This window comes from Trichechus manatus, unplaced genomic scaffold (genome assembly GCF_000243295.1).
Source record: "Trichechus manatus latirostris isolate Lorelei unplaced genomic scaffold, TriManLat1.0 scaffold00026, whole genome shotgun sequence".
Classification (NCBI taxonomy): Eukaryota; Metazoa; Chordata; class Mammalia; order Sirenia; family Trichechidae; genus Trichechus; species Trichechus manatus.
The window spans coordinates 8,942,886-8,963,361 of NW_004443962.1; the positions used below are offsets into that span (position 1 = coordinate 8,942,886).

At 44.3% G+C, this 20,476-nt stretch overlaps 1 protein-coding gene across 5 annotated transcripts in view; it reads left to right on the forward strand.

Moving 5' to 3' along the window:
* The window catches only part of MYLK (myosin light chain kinase), a 237,160-nt gene that overhangs the window by 53,002 nt on the left and 163,682 nt on the right, over positions 1 to 20,476 (forward strand). For all 5 annotated transcript variants that reach the window (XM_023728792.1, XM_004373618.2, XM_023728793.1 and 2 more), the window contains exon 2: positions 17,291 to 17,498. In XM_023728792.1, the coding sequence (XP_023584560.1) occupies positions 17,291 to 17,498 (208 nt within the window). The remainder of the gene's footprint in view (positions 1 to 17,290; positions 17,499 to 20,476) is intronic.

Here is a 20,476-nt window from a genome sequence, read left to right on the forward strand (position 1 = left end):
GGTGGGGTGGGCAGTGGGAGTGGGGCATCTCTTTACAGCCTGGGAGGGTAGAAGTTTAGGTTCTCCACTGAGCCTTTGTTGGTGTGGGTGAGTGTGGGGCACAGATTTTTTCTATGGTGTTTTACTAAAGTAGAGCAGTTATTGTCTAAAAGTTTTCTGTCTTCCTGTTTTAGCTGCCATCACGTTGGCCCCCAACTCATGATGACCCCATGCACCATGGAACAAAATGCTGCCCAGTCCTGCACCATCCCCCATGATCGGTTGTGGATTGGACCATTGTGATCCATAGGGTTTTCATTGGCTTGTTTTTGGAAGTAGATTGCCAAGGCTTTCTTCCTAGTCCACCGAGTCTGGACGCTCTGCTGAAACCTGTTCAGCCTCAAAGCAACACACAAGCCTCCACTGACAGGCAGGTGATGGCTGCACATAAGGTAGATTGGCTGAGAATCATACCCAGCTCTCCTGCATGGAAGGTGGAGAATTCTACCACTGAACCACCATTGCCCCTTTTCTAGCCCGTTGACTAGAGAGATTTTTGTTGAAGTTATCTCCAGGTCTGGGATATATGGGGCAAAAAGAAAACCCAGGGAATCCACCACTATGTTGTTGCTTGGGTCCCAACATCCCTAGCTGGTCTGCCTTCTTCTCTCCACCCTTCAGAGTCTTCTTAAGTTTGTTTTATATACAATGCCCAGGGTTTTAGTTGTACTCAGAGGGAGTAATAGGGGAAAATGCATCTATTCCATGTTCCCAGAAGCAGAAATCTGTTTAACATTTTTAAAGTATTGTACTGACTGCTAGATGTTGGTGGTTAGCAGGCTATTTCAGTCCACGTAAGTGGTGATGGGGGCTTGTACTAAGGTAGTAAGAATGGAGAAGGAGAAAAGTAAACAGGTTCAGGGTATGTTTTGGAGGTAGAGCCACGGTGCTTGTTGATGGAGTAGCTGTATGGAGGGTAAGGGGAGAAAGGAAACAAGGAAGGAAAACTCTTGGGTTTTTCTTGCACTTTTTAGTTCTCTACCTGGGAGATCCTTCAAAAACGCAGAGGAAGTTGTTGCTTCGTTGAAGTCTCCCTTAGTTCTCCCATGTGTAGACAAGTGTGCATTCTGAGAGAGAAGGGAAGGTGGAGTTAATGAGGAAGCCCTTATAGAGGGCTAGATGACTAATTCCTTAGAGGCATCCCTCACAGTGCCTGGCACACAGTAAGGGTTTGAAAAATATTTGTAGGGAGGTATTGGACTAGGTTGGAAAGAAATAGGCTTTTGAGCTCATATTCTGGATTTGAATTTCATTTTACGATTGCTGTCAGCTTTGTAACTGTCAGCAGGTTATTTTACAGCTCTTTGAACTTCAGCCTCTTCAGTTGTGGTCCACACCTTGCAGGCTGCTATAAAAATGAGGGCTGGCTAGGGTGGTAAAGAGCCTGGTCTAGTACCTGACACCTTACTCTGTAATTAACAGACATAGTAATTGAATGAGTCCAAGGAGAGAGAGAGCCTGGGAAAATTATACGAGAGAACCGGAGGTCTGGAATCCTACTGCCTAGCCCCTTCTGCATTGGTGCATCTGTGTTAAGTAACTTTTCTTGGGAAATGGTGCTGAAGTGTAGTGAGAAATGTCCTCTTGTGCCTTTTGCTTTTAGGTTGACAGAGCATATTTTCTTAGAACAATTCTAGATACTTCTCAGTTGAAAACAGCTAATGCTTTCTTTTCACAACATGGTATCTCCTGGCATCCCCTGGATATGTATATCTCTAGTTATTTTAAGGCATCGATGAAATTATCAAGATGATATTTGTAATTTTCATATGAGTGTAAGGAGCACCGGTGGCGCAGTGGTTAAGCACTTGGCTGCTAACCAAACGGTCAGCTGTTCAAACCCACCCAGCAGCTCTGCAGGACAAAGACCTGGTGATCTGCTTCCGTAAAGAGTACAGCCTAGAAAACCCTATGGAGCAGTTCTCCTCTATCACATGGGGTCCCTATGAGTTGGCATCAACTTGAGGGCACACAACAACAGCATTTACAATGTAGGGAGGTGCATAGGGTTGTAAATAGGTAGGATAAACAGACAGACAGATGGACAGATAGATAGATGTCTGCTTCTAAAAGGTTGGGAGTCATTTCTTTAATATGTACTGGCTATGCCCCAGGGCAGCCGAAGGCAAAGTCCTGAATGGATTAGGGGCCGGGGCATTTATATTCTAGTTTTATCCATCTTGTCACATTCTTGCTTCAGCTTCTCATGTCTCTCCATTGTCCATGGATACAAATAAAACTCCTTGTCCAGGGGAGCAGGGCCCATACAGCAGTCCCCTGCCTGCCATTCCAGCCTCATTGTTGGCCACACTCATGTATGACACTCCGAGCCTTGCTAAAATGCATTTGGCTTCCATGCCTTTGTGTGCACTCGTTCCACTGCCCAGGAAACTCAGATGAGATGTATCTTCTTTGGCAGTTTCTTCATCTCCCACAGGCCGATTTTTCCCTCTTGCCAAAGATTCTGTGCGGTTCGTACCATTCGTCTCCCCCTCTGATAACTGTTGTTCAGTACCATCTTCTCCCTGGGCTGAGAATCCTTCAAGAGAAAGGACCGTGCTAGTCTGCTTTGTGTGAGGTCTCCAGGGCCTCCAGGAATGACCATGGACTATGTAAATGGGTGATCCTCATCTCTCGGCTCAGGTGTCAGCCCCAGGACAAATGCTTTGTCAGATTCTCCCACAGCCTCAGCCCAGAGGTGCTGTTGGTGACTTGAAAAGAGCAGAGATGGGGATTTGTGTGCATGTTAACGAAAAATAAACAATGCTTAGTCTATAGGACACAGGGATCCTTTATACCAGGGGGCTATTCCAAACATTTATTCATCCGAAGTAATTTTTATGTATATTCGGAAATTATTCAAAGCTTGATTATTTTTTTCCAATGGTGCATCACAGACCCCAAATCATATTCAAACGGGGCAGTTTCCCCCAAACTTGTAACTTGCAAAAACGAAGTTTTCTACCCCATGATCCTCCAGGGATCAGTCCCTGGAGAAGGACATCATGCATGCTAAGTAGAGGGTCAGCGAAAAAGAGGAAGACCCTCTACAAGATGGATTGACACAGTGGCTGCAGCAATGGGCTCAAGCATAGCAATGATTGTGAGGATGGCGCAGGACCGGGCAGTGTTTCATTCTGTTGCACACAGGGTCGCTATGAGTCGGAACCGACTCAACGGCACCTACAACAACAACCACCTCATGCAGCTGCATCAATCTGTTTCAGAACTTCTAGAAGAATTTACTCAAATGCCCAAGATGTCCACTTCCATGCTGCTTTACTCCCTTCTCTGTCACTTATGTCGTGTGGATTTTCCCACACGCATTTTCCAACACACTTTTCTGTTATTCTCCCCCTCTTCCCCACCATGCTCAGATGTTAAATGAGAATCCTCATTTTTATCTCCGAGGCTCTGGCTGTCCTTGTGCGTTCCTGTACAGCTCTAGACATTGCTGGAACTTAACACTTTTTCCAACAAGTTGCAAATTTTCCGGTGATGTAGCAGATAATGTTTGTTTCTAAAACGTATAGATAAGTAACATCAAGTTAACCATGCAGTTAGCACATGCAGTTATCCCCAGTCCCTCCCTAAACACCTCTAAAATACTAAAAAAAAAAAAGAAAAAGAAAAACCCAAAAACATTCACTTATAAACCTATAAGGACAGAGAGAGTGGAAAAGAGGCAAGAAAAGACAATAGCAGATGAGAGATATGAACACATTGATGGATGATGGAAAGAAAATATCTGGGTGGCTGACTGAGCTTTTGGCTTTCTGTGTTGGGCTAGATGTCTGTGGTTAGGAGGAGTGGGCGACAATAAGAAGTAAACCTGTTTGTGCAAGAAAATTCTTATGCTAAGAAAATTCCTGAAAAGGCTAAGCTAAAGTGCTTTCAAAGCCTGGGTTGTGGAATGAAGCTAAAAACTGAAGGATTGATTAAAAGTCCAATAAGGAGTACTTAGGCCTCCCAGTCTCTTCCTGTAGTTCATGCAGCTGGGCCTGCTCCTCCCCTACATCCACAGAGGACTGAAGGTCACTCTGTGGACGGACTCATCCTCACAGACTCTTGACTCCTGGACACAAGGCACAGCTAATGCAGGAGTGAGACAGTTTACTTAAAAGGGAGAGGGGTTAAATGAAAGTCAGCATACTGAAATAAGTCCTCAACAGCCTCCCCTCACACCACTTCCTAAATCGTGATAGACAGACTTAATTACTGTTCCTCTCTACCACCATCACCAAAGCAGCTAGTTGGAAGGGTTCTCTTGTGGATCATTTCAAGACAGAAGATTCATAGATAATGATAGTTAGGGGTTTTTGGCTGTTCACTCTATTATGAAGATTGACAATCAACAAGCCTCATCTGTGCACAGAGAACTTTTTATTTCCTTATATATATGAATAATCAGGGAAGGATCATCAGATCTCCAAGCAATGCCTATGTTTTGAAAGAGACATACAGAAACAAAAAGGAGCCAAGCAGAGACAGATTACAGAGAACAGAAAACTTTGAAGAAGCTTTATCTTACCTTAGAGATAAGATGTTACATTAAACCAGAAGAGGAAGCTATTCAAAATAATTTTCCAAAAACTGAAAAATAAAGATTTTTTTTTTTAAAGTTAGTGGTAGCCAACATGATAAATTCCATAAACTGATTGGAAGATAAAATTGAGGTAATATCCCAGAGAGAACAAAAATAGTGAAAAATTAGTGAGAAAAAAAAAGTACAGTGTCAGTTGAGTTCTAATATCCAACTTATAGGAGTTCCATAAAGAGAACAGAGAAAACAGTAGGGAGAGAATTAGCAAAACACAAAACTTCCTCTAAACTGGAGGACATACATTCCCAGTATCGAAAGGACCTACCACCCTTGGTCACCTTGGGTGATTCATTCACCCAAAATAATGAATATAACAAAGAAGTACACCAAGGCAGATTATTAAGACATTTTAAACTACCCAAGATAATGAGGAGATTCTAAAAGCTTGAAAGGAAAACACACACACACAACGGGTCACAGATGAAGGATTGAGAGCCATCACATTAGACTTCTCAACAGCAACACCGAGTGCCAGAAACATTGCTTGCAAACGCCATGATGCAATACCTTCAAAACTCTGAGGAAAAATCATTTTCACCTAGAATTCCATTCCAGTCAAACTATTAGTTGAGAATAAGGGTATAATATTGAAACGTTCAGAAATGCCAGGTCTAAAAAAGTATGTGCATTCATTTTTAGGAAACCACTAGAGGATGTATTCTACCAAAATGGTAGCATACACCAAGAAATTTCCAAGGGGATGGTGAAGGGATGTCCCATAACCATTGTACATCAAGGCTAGAAAGCAACCAGGTTAGATTGGAGGAGGAGGACAGAGCGTTCCAGGGAGAGAGATCTCCAATGGCAAAAAAAAAAAGACAAAAACAACTGATGAATTGATTACCTGATGCAGTTGACCATAACTGAGAAAAATTTCCAGTTCTCTTGATAAGCTGAGGTCCTTAAAAAAGTGAAGCAAACAAAAAAGTAAGGCAGGTATTAACTACGGGAAAAATGAAAAGTTGTTCACAAAATGTCATGGTCATATGCTATGTGACTTGGTAATGAACAAAATTAAAATGTAGTAAACACTGTACGTTGACATAACCAGAATTTGTGGAAAGGGTTTATGTGGGGAGAGATTGAGAGCTAGCTAAATGTTTATATCCCATAGAGAGAAGTTAAGAAATTATGCCTGAAATTAAAAGAGAAAATAATAGTTGTGTAAGGATGTTGTCTAGAAATATGGAAGGAAGTAATTTCTAAAATTAAAAGAAAAAATAGTAGTTGTATAAGGCCATTTTCCAGAACTATGGAAAGCAATAATGCTTAAAATTAAAAGAATACAATAGTAATTGTATAAGGCCATTTCTAGAAATACGGGAGAAAATACCAGAGTTGAAAGTGATTACCGCAGGGAAGTGGAAATTGGGGGTAGGGAGGGGAAGAGTAGGGCTTGTTGCTTTTTGTTATGACTTATAGTACCAATTGACATTTTAACCATGTACATGTATTGTTTTGGTGAGATTAAAAATATTTTAAGGGAACATGTTTGATTGTTTATTTACAGCCTTGTGGGGCGTCAGACACTGACACTGCATGAAAGTAACTTTTGATTCCTTCTCTGGCGTGGTGCTCTGTGCAGTTCAGGATGCCTTTGGGCAGCTAGGGTCATGGGGTAGACATTCTGTCCCAAGGTGATGTCTCCATATGGTTGCTATCTGCCACCTGTGCCAGGTATTTGCAGACAGAGTCACAGAGATGTTCTCCTAGCCACATTAATACAGGTGGCATGAAAGGTCCTGCTTCCAAAGCCCCACCTGCTCAGCGCCCTCCCTTCCAGCCTGCCACCTGGGAGAGTTGCAGCAGAATGCATGCTTTGTGCCCCAGCATTCACAGGAAAGCCTTGGTTGATGTACATGTGGAGAAGGTGCTGGAGCAGAGAGCAGGATGGAGAGACCAGAAATTTTGAAATGAAGCCAAAGAGGCCAAGTCATGATGTTCTCAGGTTATTGGGACCCTCCAGGTCACTTTTGCCCACTCTTACCTTTAAACAGAATAACTTCGTGTTCTCAGAAAGTCCTCATAGGACGGAACCTTCCCACTACAGTATGTGGCCAGTTTTTGAGTCTTGTGGCATCTGGACTCCGCCGTTTGAGGGGTAAGGGCGAGTTGCTGAATGGTCTCTGTGTTGTTTGGAGCAGCCTTCTGCTTCATCCCTTCTGCCAGTGATTTATGTCCCTCTCTCCAGGTCCAACCTTGACTGGCTAGAAACTCCAGATTTATTACCCCAGATTTATTCCCTCCTGACGCTCACCCACGCCCCTTGAAATTCCAGGGCTGCATTAGTCAATGAAGCAGAAATCAAGGGGATGGTCTCAGTCTCTAAGTTGCACAAGTTATTACAGAAGTTGGATGATGATACAGACATAACTGCAGACTGGATGTTTGTTTTAAAATGTGTTTTATAATGTGTGAAAACAATGATCACTTTTCAAATGGGCTTTAGCTCTTTCAATAAGAATAATAAGCCACTTCGGCCAGAGAAGAAGGTGTTCTCAGTTAAACTGTTGAGTTTTTACCTCATTGAGAGTGTGATAACCTTGAAGTTGTCTATAAGAATGTGAGTTGTATAAGATGAGGCACACCAAGGCCATAAGTTCATAAATATGAATGCACCTCCTCCTCCTCACTTACCGACTGTCTTGTTATCTGACATTTCACATTTACGACAATAGTGAAAAATCTACTGTCTGACTATTTTGCACATTAACGAAGTGGCAGGCATGGCAGCAACGGCTTCGGAGCATCCCCTCCCTCGAGGAGGGTCTCTGGAGGCCTCCGGGAAGCTGGGCCATGCTGCCCTGCGCCCTCCTCTCCTTCCTGCCAGCTCCCTGCCGCATCCAGCTGCCCACAGGGCCTGCCTCCTCCTTGGCCATGGCCTCCTGGCAGATGCAGATGCAGCACCAAGCCAGCCGGCGCCTGTTCTGGGTTCCCAGCTCCTATGCGGCCTGAGGCCCTGCAGCTCAAAATTGCTGCGGGGCGGGAAAGGAGGAAAGAAAGAGACATTGAGAGAGTGTTTGGAAGAAATGTGTGTGCTTAACAACATCCCAAAGTGAGTCAAACTGGGCCTGAAGCCTCCACCTTTGTGGGACCAGGTGCTCTGCCAGGCTCTCAGCTCCCTCACAGGAAGCCCGGAGCTTCGGTTACTCACCAGCCCCAGAGGGCAGAGCGGATTGTGAATGCAGGGCTTGCATGGGTGGGAGTGGAGCTCTGGAGGCAGATCCTCGAGCGAAGCTCTGACCTAGCACAGGAGGAAGGTGAAGTGGTTAAGCCATGGCCCCTCCGGTCACACAGTTGGGCTTTATCCAGCTTTCTCTCCTCCAAGCCTCCTTCTCCACAGAGGAATAACTGGACTCGTCACCATGATGAGCACATCAGTACATCTTGGCTTTTTTTAAAAAAAGCTTTATTGGCTTTTTATCATTATTTCTATGATCATATTTTCTAAATAAAAAATTGGACAGATGAAAACAGAAAAAAAATTCCTCCATTTTCACATAATGCCGATTTTTGCATAATGACCTGATCTTTGGAACCTAACCATGTTGATATGTGCGGAGTGGGTTGTATTTCTTAGAGCAAAAATATTTGATGCTGTTAACAAAGCAGGGAGCCAAATTGTCCCTGGGGTGTCTTCTTATAAAGAGTTATTGACTTTAAAGAAAAGAGGGAGGATCTAGCCTTTCAGATATATAAATGTGCTACTGTGCTTGTACTTCTCCATCTTTGGTTTTTAAAAATCAAAGATATGACTTTGATGATTGAGGTGCACCTGACCCAAACCATGGTATTTTCACTCACCTCATATGCACACAAAAGTTGGATAACGAAAAAGGAAGCCAGAAGCAGAATTAATGCATTCAGACTGTAGTGTTGGCGAAGAATATTGAAGATACTGTGGACTGCCAGAAAAATGGGCAGATCAGTCTTAGTAGAAGTACAGATGGAATGCTCCTTAGAAGAGATAATGGTGAGACTGTGGCTTGTCTACTTTGGACATGTCATCAAGAAAGACCAATCACGAGTCGAGTTGATTAACAACAACAACAACGTGCTTGTGCTATCTCATTTGATGATAAACTTTTCCATGGAAGTGGATGCTGCCATTATCTCCCCCTCATTGTTGTCGTCGTTAGGTGCTGTCCCGTTCTGACTCGTAGCAACCCTATGAACAACAGAACGAAGCACTGCCCAGTCCTGCGCCATCCTCACAAATGTTTGAATCCTTTGTTGCAGCCACTGTGTTAATCCATCTCGTTGAGGGTCTTCCTCTTTTTTTCTGACCCTCTACCAAACATGATGTGCTTTTTCATCTTACAGTTGTGTGAACTGAGGGCAAGGTAAGTTAAGTAACTTGCCCGAGGACAAGCAGCTGATTATTGGTATAGACTCCAGAGGCCGTGTATCTTCCTGAATTAATCAAGACTCTTATTTGCAAGTGATAGAAACTAACTCAAGCTAGATTAAGCAGCAAAAGAAATGTATAGTCAAGTGTGACTGAGTGGATTCAGAGTCCACCATGACTGCCAAGCAGTGTCTCATTTCTCCTTTCCTCCTGGGTATGTGTGAGGTCTTACTCTACTTCAGATGACTTCCTCCTCTTGGGTGGAGGCAAGAATATGGGAGACTGCGGCGGGAGAGGAAGGCTACAGACAGGCTTACAACATCACAGCTTTGGATCCCTATGAAAAATAATTTCAGTCTCCTGATATTCAAAGAGAAAATTTCAGGAAAGTGCTCTGATTGGCTCATTTTCTGAGACCAAGCACTTTGGCCAGGAGGCAGATCACTGATTGACATCCCCACAGAATCACATATAATGGGTTGAGAGGAGCAGTTCCTCCAAAGAAGGGGTATGTTGCTTACATGGTAGAAAGTGACCAGGAGATCCTGAGCAAATCAAAACAAAAGCAAACCACAATACTTATTTGTTGAACCTCTACAATACCAGAACCCAAACCAAACCCACTGCCATCTAGTTGATTCTGACTCATAGCAACCCTACAGGACAGAGTAGAACTGCCTCATAGGGTTTCCAAGGTTGTGAATCTTTACGGAAGCAGACTGCCACATCTTTCTCCTGCAGAGGAGCTAGTGGGTTTGAGCCGTTGACTTTTTGATTAGCAGCCAAGCACTTTAACCACTGCACCGTCAGGGCTCCTTCTATAATACCACATGTTTCTTATTAACATTTAATGTGCCTAAAAGTATATCTCAACTTGGTAGCAGAAACTGAAGGGGCACCACAGGAGGGTGATCTCCTGGGCCAGCCACACCAGCTAAGGACACGGTGTCCTTGGGAACACATTGTGAGAGGGAGTACAGCCAAAACCCCAGAGCTTTGTGTAGAGAGCCTCCTAAGTGAGGCGGAATCCCACAGGCATCCCAGAGGAACTGGAAGTTCAACCAGGAGGACCTTTTTTTATATGAAAACCATGAATTTGGAGAAACAAGGAAAGCATCAATGTGAGAGGATCCCGACTGCAGTTATGTCTTTGTTGGACTGCTTCAAAAAGTTTCAGATGCTTGTATTACGAAAAGGGAGCCAAAAGGCTGCATGTACTGATCTAGATAAAAGGAAATAGATCTTTTTCTGGGGGGAGAGGAAAATAGCGATTTCAAAAGTGCTTGAGATGTAACGACACCAAGGCTGCCAAGCTGTATAACTTGCCTAGTGCCCTCTAGTGGAGAAACAAGAAATCCTCATATTTGCAGGTATGGGGTGTGGGGGTTTCCACGTCTTGGAGCATAAACCCAAACTAAACCTATTGCCGTCGAGTCGATTCCAACTCACAGCAACCCTGCAGGACAGAGTAGAACTGCTCCATAGGGTTTCCAGGGAGCAGCTGGTGGATTCGAACTGCTGACCTTTCGGTTAGCAGCCGAGCTCTTAACCACTGTGCCACCAGGGCTCCGTCTTGCACTATAGGAAAAGAAAACGTGCCATCCAAAGTGAGAGTGGCTGTCACTGAAGACCATGTGGCATTTGCTGGGCCAGTGAGATTTGACTCTGCATTCTGGTTTTATTTTTCACTGAAGCACGTTGGTCATCTCTGTTTCACAAGCTGGACTGAGCAGCAGGGGTGGGCATCCAGCAGCTTAAGCCTCACACTGATTGCCATTTTTAACCAGTATGATCTCTTCCCGATATATTCTGTGGGTTCAGGTAAGGCTTTTGACTGTTGACAACAGGATTATTCAAAGCCTTAATTAAGTGCCTGCCTGTCTATGAGGGCAGGAGCCAGTTGCTGATACGGACGCAGGCCCTAAGCTTGGTCATGCCGTGCCTGGCCCTTCACTCTTCACCCTCATTATATCCCATGGTGGAAGCTTTATGTAACTATTGTGTGGTCTGACCTGTTTTAGGTGTTAACGATTTAATTCCCTTTTCTGTGCATCCATGTCCATTTATCCGAGTGAGCTTATACTTGGGGATGGGGCTGATGATTCTTTTCTTTAAACTAATTTCTCAGCACCGTGGATTTTATTTCCTCCTGTTTTTCAGTTTCTAATCATCAGCTCTGCTATAGTCATTTGTAATAGAATTTATTTATAATGAAGGAACCTGCCTAGTTACATACACGGTGAGAAGTTTCAGGGTAATGGTCTACCGACAGGCAGGCGATTCTGAGTGTATAGACCACAGTCTTGCAGAATCGAGTTTTGTCCAGCTTGAGGGAGGTGTCTGTCTGAAAGGTTTTCTTAATGTCCCATCCTACAGACTCAGTCCTTCCCAGCATCAGATTCCATTACTCAACAAGATTCAGGTAAAGACATAATGAGTGACTGATTGAGTCTATTGTTCCTGGCCCTTAAGAGATCTCAGCTCAGTGCTTGAGTCTTCTTGCTGTATCTTCCCGGGAACCCCTCCGCATCCTGCTGAGCAGTCTGTTTTCACCCTGGCCTCAGCTCAATCCTGGTTTCTCTCCTTTTGGTCTCCCTCCATCCCCGACTTGGCCAGAGTTCTGTCCTCCTGCCCAGACCTGGCTGATTGTTGGCCCAGCAGCTTTGCCCTGCAGATGTGCGGGCTTACAGTGCTTGCAGGGAGATGAGCCCTGCCCAGGAACAAAAGACACCAGAAGATCATCAGGAACAGCAAAAGCACCTCTGTTCTGCAACTCGCCAAGCTAACGGAAGGCACATGTGCTGCCCTGAGTCTTGGAGGGATTGTGGGGGCTGAGAAGCTGCGAGTGCTTTGGGCTCAGCCTGCCTTGGGAAGCTTGGAATTGATTGAAAACCCTTCACACCTATTAGAGAAAAATCAAGACACTTAGTGCCCTTAAGGACATTTCACTTTTAGTCATTAAGTACATCTCAAGACAGCACCAGGTTCTGAAACATGTCTATTGAGTGATACAGGGAGGTGAGATGCACCAGGCAAGCTGCTGCTGGCCTGCAGCCCATCCTTCTCCTTGTCCATCCAACAAATACAGAATGCACCCCCATTCCTTTTAAAGGCCTTCTGAGGCCATAAAGGTTTTTACGGACATTTTATGGAGCTGGAGCACAGTTATACTATTTAAATTATTATAGGGGTTATTGTTACTATATATTTTTATGACAAGTTGTTGATTTATTTGATACTGGGCTTTTGTTCAAGAGTACAACCTGCAATTAAATGTGGTTACTGTGGCAAAAATATGATTCTCCTTAGGATGAACCTCTTTGGGGTTGTTTCCAGAAACTCATTATGGTGAGACGTTAGGACTGCCTGTTCACAGTTGTGAGCATTTCTCCTGTGGTCACTTGGTTTTCCAGTATGGAAGATTAGAGGGTTCCAGCGCTATGGGCTGGACCCAGAGGAGAATGGAGGGGACAAGAAATACTCTTCCCCAAGAAGCTAAGTGGGTCACTCCGTAGAACCATAATATTTCAGAGATCGAAGGAACCTTAGAAATCAAGGGCTGTTTTCTCATTAGTAAAAGAAAGGCATTACAGTCTGGAGAGTTTGGAAGCCAAGCCAGACGCAGGGCTCAGGCCCCGGCTCTCAGGCTGCCCTCTCTGAGCTGCACCGACTCCTCTAGGGGTGTCTTGGGCACATGTGTGGCACCAGTCTTGTCCTACTATGAATCCCAGGGAAAAGCCGAAGACTTGCTTATGGCATGCCCATATCTTTCGGCCTTTTCCAGATGTAGGGAGCAGACATTGCTTTATATATAAGAGGTTTATGGTCTATTAGAGATAGACACTTATCAGTGCTTTGGGTGCTACTGTATTTGTCGCATCAAAAAACGCAAACTTATAATGAGGTATAGAGAGATGATCACTGAACTTGGAGACCAAAATTGTGGTCCCAGATCTGCCACTTACTCTGCCACATGAGCTCACCAGCAAATGGTCCACTTCCCCAGGCCTCTTTTCTCAGTTACGCTATTGTTAGTTGTCACTGAGTCTGCTCCAATTCATGGTGACCTCATGTATAACAGCAGGAAACATTGCCTGGTCCTGCGCCATCTTTATGATCATTGGTATGTTTGAGTCCACTGTTGTGGCTTTTGTGTCAGTCCATCTTATTGACTGTTTCACTCGCCTTTACTGGCCCTTCACTTTATCAGACATGATGTCCTTCTCCAGCAGTCAGTCCCACCTGATGATGCATCTAAAGTAAGCAAGTCAAAGTCTTGGACAATATTCTGTGATCCACAGGGTTCTCGTCGGCTAATTTTTGAAAGTAGATCATCAGGGCTTTCTTCCTAGTCTGTCTTAGTCTGAAAGCTCTGCTGAAACCTGTCCACAATCGGCTTTGGATTTTGTCACGGGCACTGTTGATGCCCCATCCAGCTTCTCTTCGCTTGTACACCCAACCCCCAGCTACCTTGAGTGTTGACTGCTAAGAGTTTGCAGACAGGGTTCTCTGAATCCCTGTTTCAAGGCTGTCCTTCTGGGGAGCCCAACCTAAGACCCATGCCTCATAGTGTTTTAAGAATCCGATAAGGTTCTATGCATGGAGCCTCTTTGAAAACTAAATGTCAGTGGGTTGTTACTGCTGTCTTGGTGAAGATCCTTCCTGTAAAAATCCCAGCTGTGGCCAGTGAAGAAGGCTGATAAGGCAGTGGGAGGGCAGGGCTAGGACTGGCCCTCCTGCTGCAAGGCTCTTGTGTGCATCCCAAGGAAGTGAACCAAGGCTTCTCTTGCTTCCCCACCCAGGAGCCCACTATAGTGGGCAGACAGTAAAAATGGGTTGACTTGAGGCTGAGTAATTTTTAGGTAATTTTAGGGAGTGGTTGAACAAGTTTTTCAACCTTATTGGGGGGACAAGAATTGAAGTTGCAGATCATTCAGACCTTGGAACTAAACAAGGTCACAGAAATTCCTGCTTTTGCCTCAGATGCAAGGTGCTATAAAAGTGCCATTTGCAAACTGCAGCTTTGTAAGTGGTGCCAATTTCAACGTTTTAAAAAATCCCTAAATACTTTAACAGTGATCTTTCCAGCACATTTTAGAGATAAATCGTGTGTGTGTGTGTGTGTGTGTGTGTGTGTGTGTGTGTGTGTGTTGTAGAAAATGAGGGGAAAAGAGAAAGGGAGAAAGAAATCCATGTCCCTGAGGTCTGGAACACATGCAATGTCCTCGGTTAATCATTGATGCCTCCGGGCTGGATGGGCCACCAGGGCTGGCCCTGCTGCAGGGGGCCAACGTGCTTGCTGATGGAATGCTAAGGATGCCATTGACGCAGTTAATGATTTATCTCCTCCCCGTGGCAATGTTCTGCGCTCCCCTTCTCCAAAGCCAGCAGAAGGGTGCGTGATCATCTTCTGGAGGTTAGGCTGGCCCTGCTTCACAGGGGGGAGGAGAAGATAGGATGGTTTGCAAATTTACTCTGTGGCCAGACTCCCAAGGAACTTCCTTCTGTAGGAAAAGGTTTCTTTCCTTAATTGTTTCCTGAAAATGAGAAGAATAATACTTTAACAGGGTAATGATGTTCCTTTACATGTACCTTTCTGCCAAAGTAGGGCCACAAGATAACAGGATTTTATAAGGGTCCATGGCTTTCAGAATTGCATTGTGTTTATTTGTATAACTCTTTGGTTTCTGTTGCTAGAGTTAAGTGCCTTGATAACTCCAACAAATTAATGAATTCATGTGCTGTATGTTCATTATACAGATACACTAGTATAAAAGGAACGCATATTTTTATTTAAACGTTTTTCTGTTTTACAAAGACCAGACATGTTATTTGCATAAATATCAGAAAATAATAATCAAGTAAAAGGAAAAGAGGAGAGACTCACAATCTCATCCACCCAGAGACAGCCATTGTTAACACATTGTTTCATATTATAACAGATGTGTGGGACCATATATGTCCAAATTGCTGTGGTCCCCCTCCAACGTGTTCAACCTAAGATATGATATATTTGCCTTGGTGAGACTACAGTGGTTTTGGGGGTAACTGACTTCAGAATCTAAGCCTTTCCTCCCAGGTACTCAAGTCTCTCTCAAGACTACAGTTTTGATTTTTTTTAGGGAAGAGATTCTTCTGTTTCCAGAAATTGTAAATAAGGTCATTAATATTGATTCTGTCTTTTGTTTTGTTTTGACTACAAATTAGTGGTGGTGAGGAGGCAAATCTCATGATATCCTTAAACTGGCACTGAAGGGGTGACTATATGGAATAACCAAAAAGGGGTTATTCACTCTGGGGGGTTTTCACTGTAATTCTAGGTTTCCTTCCCTAGGAAGAAATTTGCATTTTGGCAACTGAGAATCAGGTCTAAGGATGGGCTGAGTGCTGAACAGCTGGGGAGGGACCTGGGCACAGTTACTGATACTTTCCACACAATTCTTTCTTCCATTAGTGTGCTTAGAGAATTCTCTCTATTGGATATTCATGTGGGGCATGGGGAGCAGCTGCGAACCTGTACATGCTACTCCAACTCCCTCTTGCTCCCACATCGTTGATACAGCATCACTCTCCGACATTGCTTGGGGATGTGGGGAGGATTATTGCTATAGATCATTGGGGACTTTCTTTATAAATGCAGTTTGGGGTCATCCGGTGAATTTTGGTTTTATCCATATCCATTCTCTTTTGTCTTGGAATTAGATACATGGATTGGATCCCTGGTGGCGCAGTGATTAAGAGCTTGGCTGCTAACCAAAAGGTCAGCAGTTCAAATCCACCAGCCACTCCTTGGAAATCCTATGGGGCAGTTCTACTCTGTCATAAGGGTTGCTGTGAGTCACAAGCGACTTGAAAGCAATGGGTTTGGTTTTTAGGTTTTAGATACATGGACTAAAGCTGCTGCTACCACCATTTTGTAATGCAAACAACTTTATTCTCAGGAGGCTTCCATGACATCTACTGTGTGTTTCTCTGTGCTAAAATCCCACAGTCCTATATCCCAGGCTGTGCATTGATGAGCCAGTCTGACCCTTGCTCCTGCAAAGCTGAGTCCATTCTGAAGGGCCTGTTGAGTGGCAGGTGTTTGAGAGCTCTTGGGAAACTTCTCTAAAATTCAAAATTAATTCTTTGATTGGAATTTCTCTGTGCATTTACCCCCCTCTTAGGAAATATCTTCTGTCTGAAAGCGTTGCTGTGAGGCTCAGATGAGTCAAGTACTTAAAAAAGTGCTTAACACTCAGCCCTCAACAAATGTAAGCTGCTAACTATTAGAGAAAAGCAGAGTGATCTCGAGCAGAACTGCTCTGGAAATCTCATGCGAGCCACATATGCCATTGCACGTTTTCTAGTAGTCACATTAAAAAGGTAATAAGAAACAGGTAAAATTAATTTTAATATGTAATATATTTTATTTAACCCAACAAATCAAAAATATTATCTTTCCTGCATATAATCAATATTTTTAAATTATTGAGCTATTTTATATTCTTTTTCTCATACCAAGTCTTTGAAACCCAGTGTGTAATTTACACTTACAGCATAAATGAGCATAGCTCAATTAGGACTAGCCATGTTTCAAGTGCTCAGTCTCCACATGTCGTTAGTGGCTACCATACTGGGCAGCACAAGCCTGGAATCTTGCTACGTAAAGTGAGTTCCAGGTACCAGCAGCGTCAGCATATTCTGGGAGCTTGTCTGAACTGCAGAATCCCAGGCCCCACCCCAAATCTATAGATTCAGAATCTGCGTTTTCACACAATCCCAAGTGACTCTGCATGTTAGAGTGAGAAGCCCTAGTCTAGAATCCTCATTCCCATTTCCCACCCCCTGAGATTCTGATTTACTGTATTTTTTCACAAATAACGCGCCCACACATAAAACGTGCATAGCGTGCCTAGAAAAATAATGCGCGAGGGGGTTGCGTGGTTGACAAAACACATATAACACGTGCATTGTTTTTGTAAAATATGGTAATTGGTCTGTGGTTAGGCCTGGGCACTAGTACTTTTTTGAAAATTCCCCTGGTGATTCTAATGTGCAACCAGGCTTGAGAGTCACTTGTGTAGTGGGCTCTGGAGTCAAGATGCCTGACTCTGATACTTTCAAGACCTTGAGAAGTTTGTCAAACTCTCTGCGTCTCAATGTCCTCATCTGTAAAATGGAGATAAGTGTAGTTTCTGCTTCAAGGGATGTTATGAGGATTAAATGAATTATCACATGTAAAGCACTCAGGACAATACCTGGCACAGAGTAAGTACTCATTAAATATAAACTCTCACCTTTTCTTCTTTTCCTTGAAGGTCCGGGGTTACCCTGAACCCCAGGTGACGTGGCACAGAAATGGGCAACCCATTACCAGCGGGGGCCGCTTCCTGCTAGAGTGTAGTATCCGGGGGACTTTCAGCCTTGTGATCAATGCTGTCTGTGAGGAGGACAAAGGGAAGTATACCTGTGAAGCCACCAATGGTAGTGGTGCCCGCCAGGTGACAGTGGAGTTGACAGTAGAAGGTGAGTACCAGAGGCTAGAGTCTTGTGGGGACAAGAGCTCAGTTCCCCCAAGTTCAGCTACTCCTGCTTTTAGGCCCTTTCCTGAGGGATGGAGGAACTTAACCAGAGAAAGCACACCTGGACTCAGCACCCTCCAATCTAGTGGGAGAGGTGTGTTCCCTGCAAACAAGAGAGGCATCCCAGGAGAAAAATCCTTGTCAAACTCTGTGACCTCACTTTCCTGCTCAAGCCTTCCCATGGCTTCCCCTCACACTTAAACTTAAACACAACTCCTTATTATGGCCTTACAAAGCCAGGTGGCATCTGACTCAACCACTCCAGAACTCACTCACTCCGCTGTAGTCAAGCAGGCCTTCTGCTCTTCCTTGAGCAAGGCCTGAGGGCCTTCACCCTCTCCATTCCCTCTGTCTAAAGGAAGAACGCTTTCCCCAGATCTTCACCTCACTTGGGTCATCACTTCCTTCGGGTATCTGCTCAACTGCTCTCCTTAGAGAAGCATTTTCTGACCGCCTCATCCCCATGACTCTCCATTCTCTCTTCCCACTCTAGTGTTTTCCTCTAGGATTTATTGCTACCTCACGTTATATTATCTCCTCCACCCTCCACCACTAAGTGGGAGCTCTAGGAGGAGAGGGACTTTGTCTTATTCATTGCTGTGTCACCAGCATCTAGATGATAGATACTGACATATTTGGGGAATGAATGAGCAATGTTTATCATTATCATCATTATAAAGTAACACATTCCCTTTATTTTAAAAAATTGGAAAGCTTAGGGAAATATATAGGAGACAAACATGGCATTGTGTTAACACTGGTTAGTCATTTTGTCCTTGCCTCCGCCCCCCGTATTTAAAAAAACATCTTATTAACTTTAAAACTTTCAGGAGAAACATTTGGCCATAAGTAAAACTATGTATTTTGCTACTAATGTAGTCTCTTACCTGAAGAAGCCTCTCCATGGTGAGAACATTTCCAGTTGAGGCCACTGGCTGATACTTAAAAGCCTAACATCTAAAAGGACATGGGGTCTGTCAGTCCCTCAGAAGTGAGGCAAGGTTCCCTCAAACCTTCCAGGGCTTTCTAAGAGCTTGTAAACCAGGGAGTTAGATTCACTTTCTCCTCGCTCAGAAGACAATCCTTCCAACCTGGTTTTCAGGGAACACCAAGTGCGAGGGATAATGGATGGAAGATTGAGGTAGCCAGGGAAGGTTCCAGAAGGGGGCAAGGTGCACCTGGGCCAGTGGCCACTGTTTTTCCTGTTTCCCCACATCCATGGAAGGGCAAAGCATGCATAGATTGGCTGCTTTCCCCAAATTCTTTAAGAGTGACTCACTCATTTTAATGACCTTCAGTGCCTGTGGGCTAGGGTGTTCCAGATGGAAAGTGGCCCTTGGTCAGAGGCTGGGGATGGACTTTACCTCTGCCATCCTGGTGCCATGCATTCCCCCACCTCACCCACTTTTCAATACCCAAACTTTGAGTTGAGCCCTGCAAAGAAAAATCACTCTATCTCCTTTTCTAATTCTCTGTTGGAGCTGGAGAAGTAGAAAGAGCATTGCATTATGAGTCAGGGGTCTAAGGTTCTGGTCCCAACTTTTGCCAAGTAGATGTATGACTTTAAATCTCTGGACCTCTGTTTCTACAGAATAAAGGGTTTGAACTCAGTGGTCTGTACAGCCTGAGCTAGCCCTGGTTTTCTGTGATCCATGTTAAGAGAAGATTGAAACAGGTTAGGGAGTGCAGGGGGGATATATGAAACCCAGATGATCTGAAAACCTTTTGTTCAGTTCCCATTATTTCAGAAGTTCGTTCTGATGGCTCAGCCAAGCAGGGAAATTTTTAGTAGGTCATGATACTCAGGGCAGGGCAAAGGAAACAAGATATGAGACCTGCAAAAGAATGAGAGAAGGCAAGGCTGGTGACCCTGTCCCTCTCTTTGGGTTTCATTTGAGGACACTCAGTCCCAGACCCTATAAGATGCTTCATGCCTTCGAACCCTGGGGTACAGAGAACGGCCTGAAGGCTGCAGCCTATTTAAATGTTAGTGGGCCCTCTATACATCCTGCTTCTGCATCAAAGGCGACTTTCAGCTGATGTGTGGTTTGAGGCTATCCCGTAGACCAATAGGCCTGGAAGGATCCACTGTGCTCCTGTCCCTTCTGCCATGGCTAAGCTGTTGTCTGTGCCACACTCGCCCACACTTCTACAAAGGGAATCGAGCAGTCCACCTGCCTTCTCCCCAGCTCTCTGTGCTGTGCTTTTTACCGGGAAAGAGCAGAGGTCTGTAATTAAGAGGATAATGCCTATGTGAAGCCTTTTAACCTCCTAGCTGTCAAGTTTAGGAGTAGTGTTGTGTAATAAACAGAAAGTCAAATGGTTCTGGATTGAATTTTAGCTCTACTAATTTCTAACTATGAAGAAATGAACCTTTTTTGCCCTTATTTCCTTTTCTGTAAACTGGAGCTAACAGCTGCTCCAACAGGGTGATTGAGGTAAGGATAAGCGTAGCGTTTGCAAATAGTAGACACCCAACGAACCTGTTATTAACATCCTTCGACCACCTTACAGAGGGAAAGGGGTGACAACAATCCTTATGTGGATAGCAAAGGAGACAACGGCCTCATCTGCCTTCCAATTTGGTAATCAGGGCAAGAAACATGCAGTATTTCCCACGAGGACAAGCACCTTAACAATGGAATCATGCAGTTGTTCAGGACCTTGGACAAAGGGAAGCAACCCTGGTATAAACGCCTGGAAAGGTCCTCTGACACCAGCTCTGACACCCACCAGCAGAGAGCTGGTCACTGAGGCTTGGTACTGAGCAAGGAAGAGACATAGTGCTGCCTCAGGGAGCTTTCTCTGTAGTGAGGGGCCACAGGCCTGTTCTCTAGCCACACGTCATCTTAAATTTTCTTGTAGCCACATAAAAAAAAGAAATAGATGAAATTAATTCTAATAAAATATTTTATTTAACCC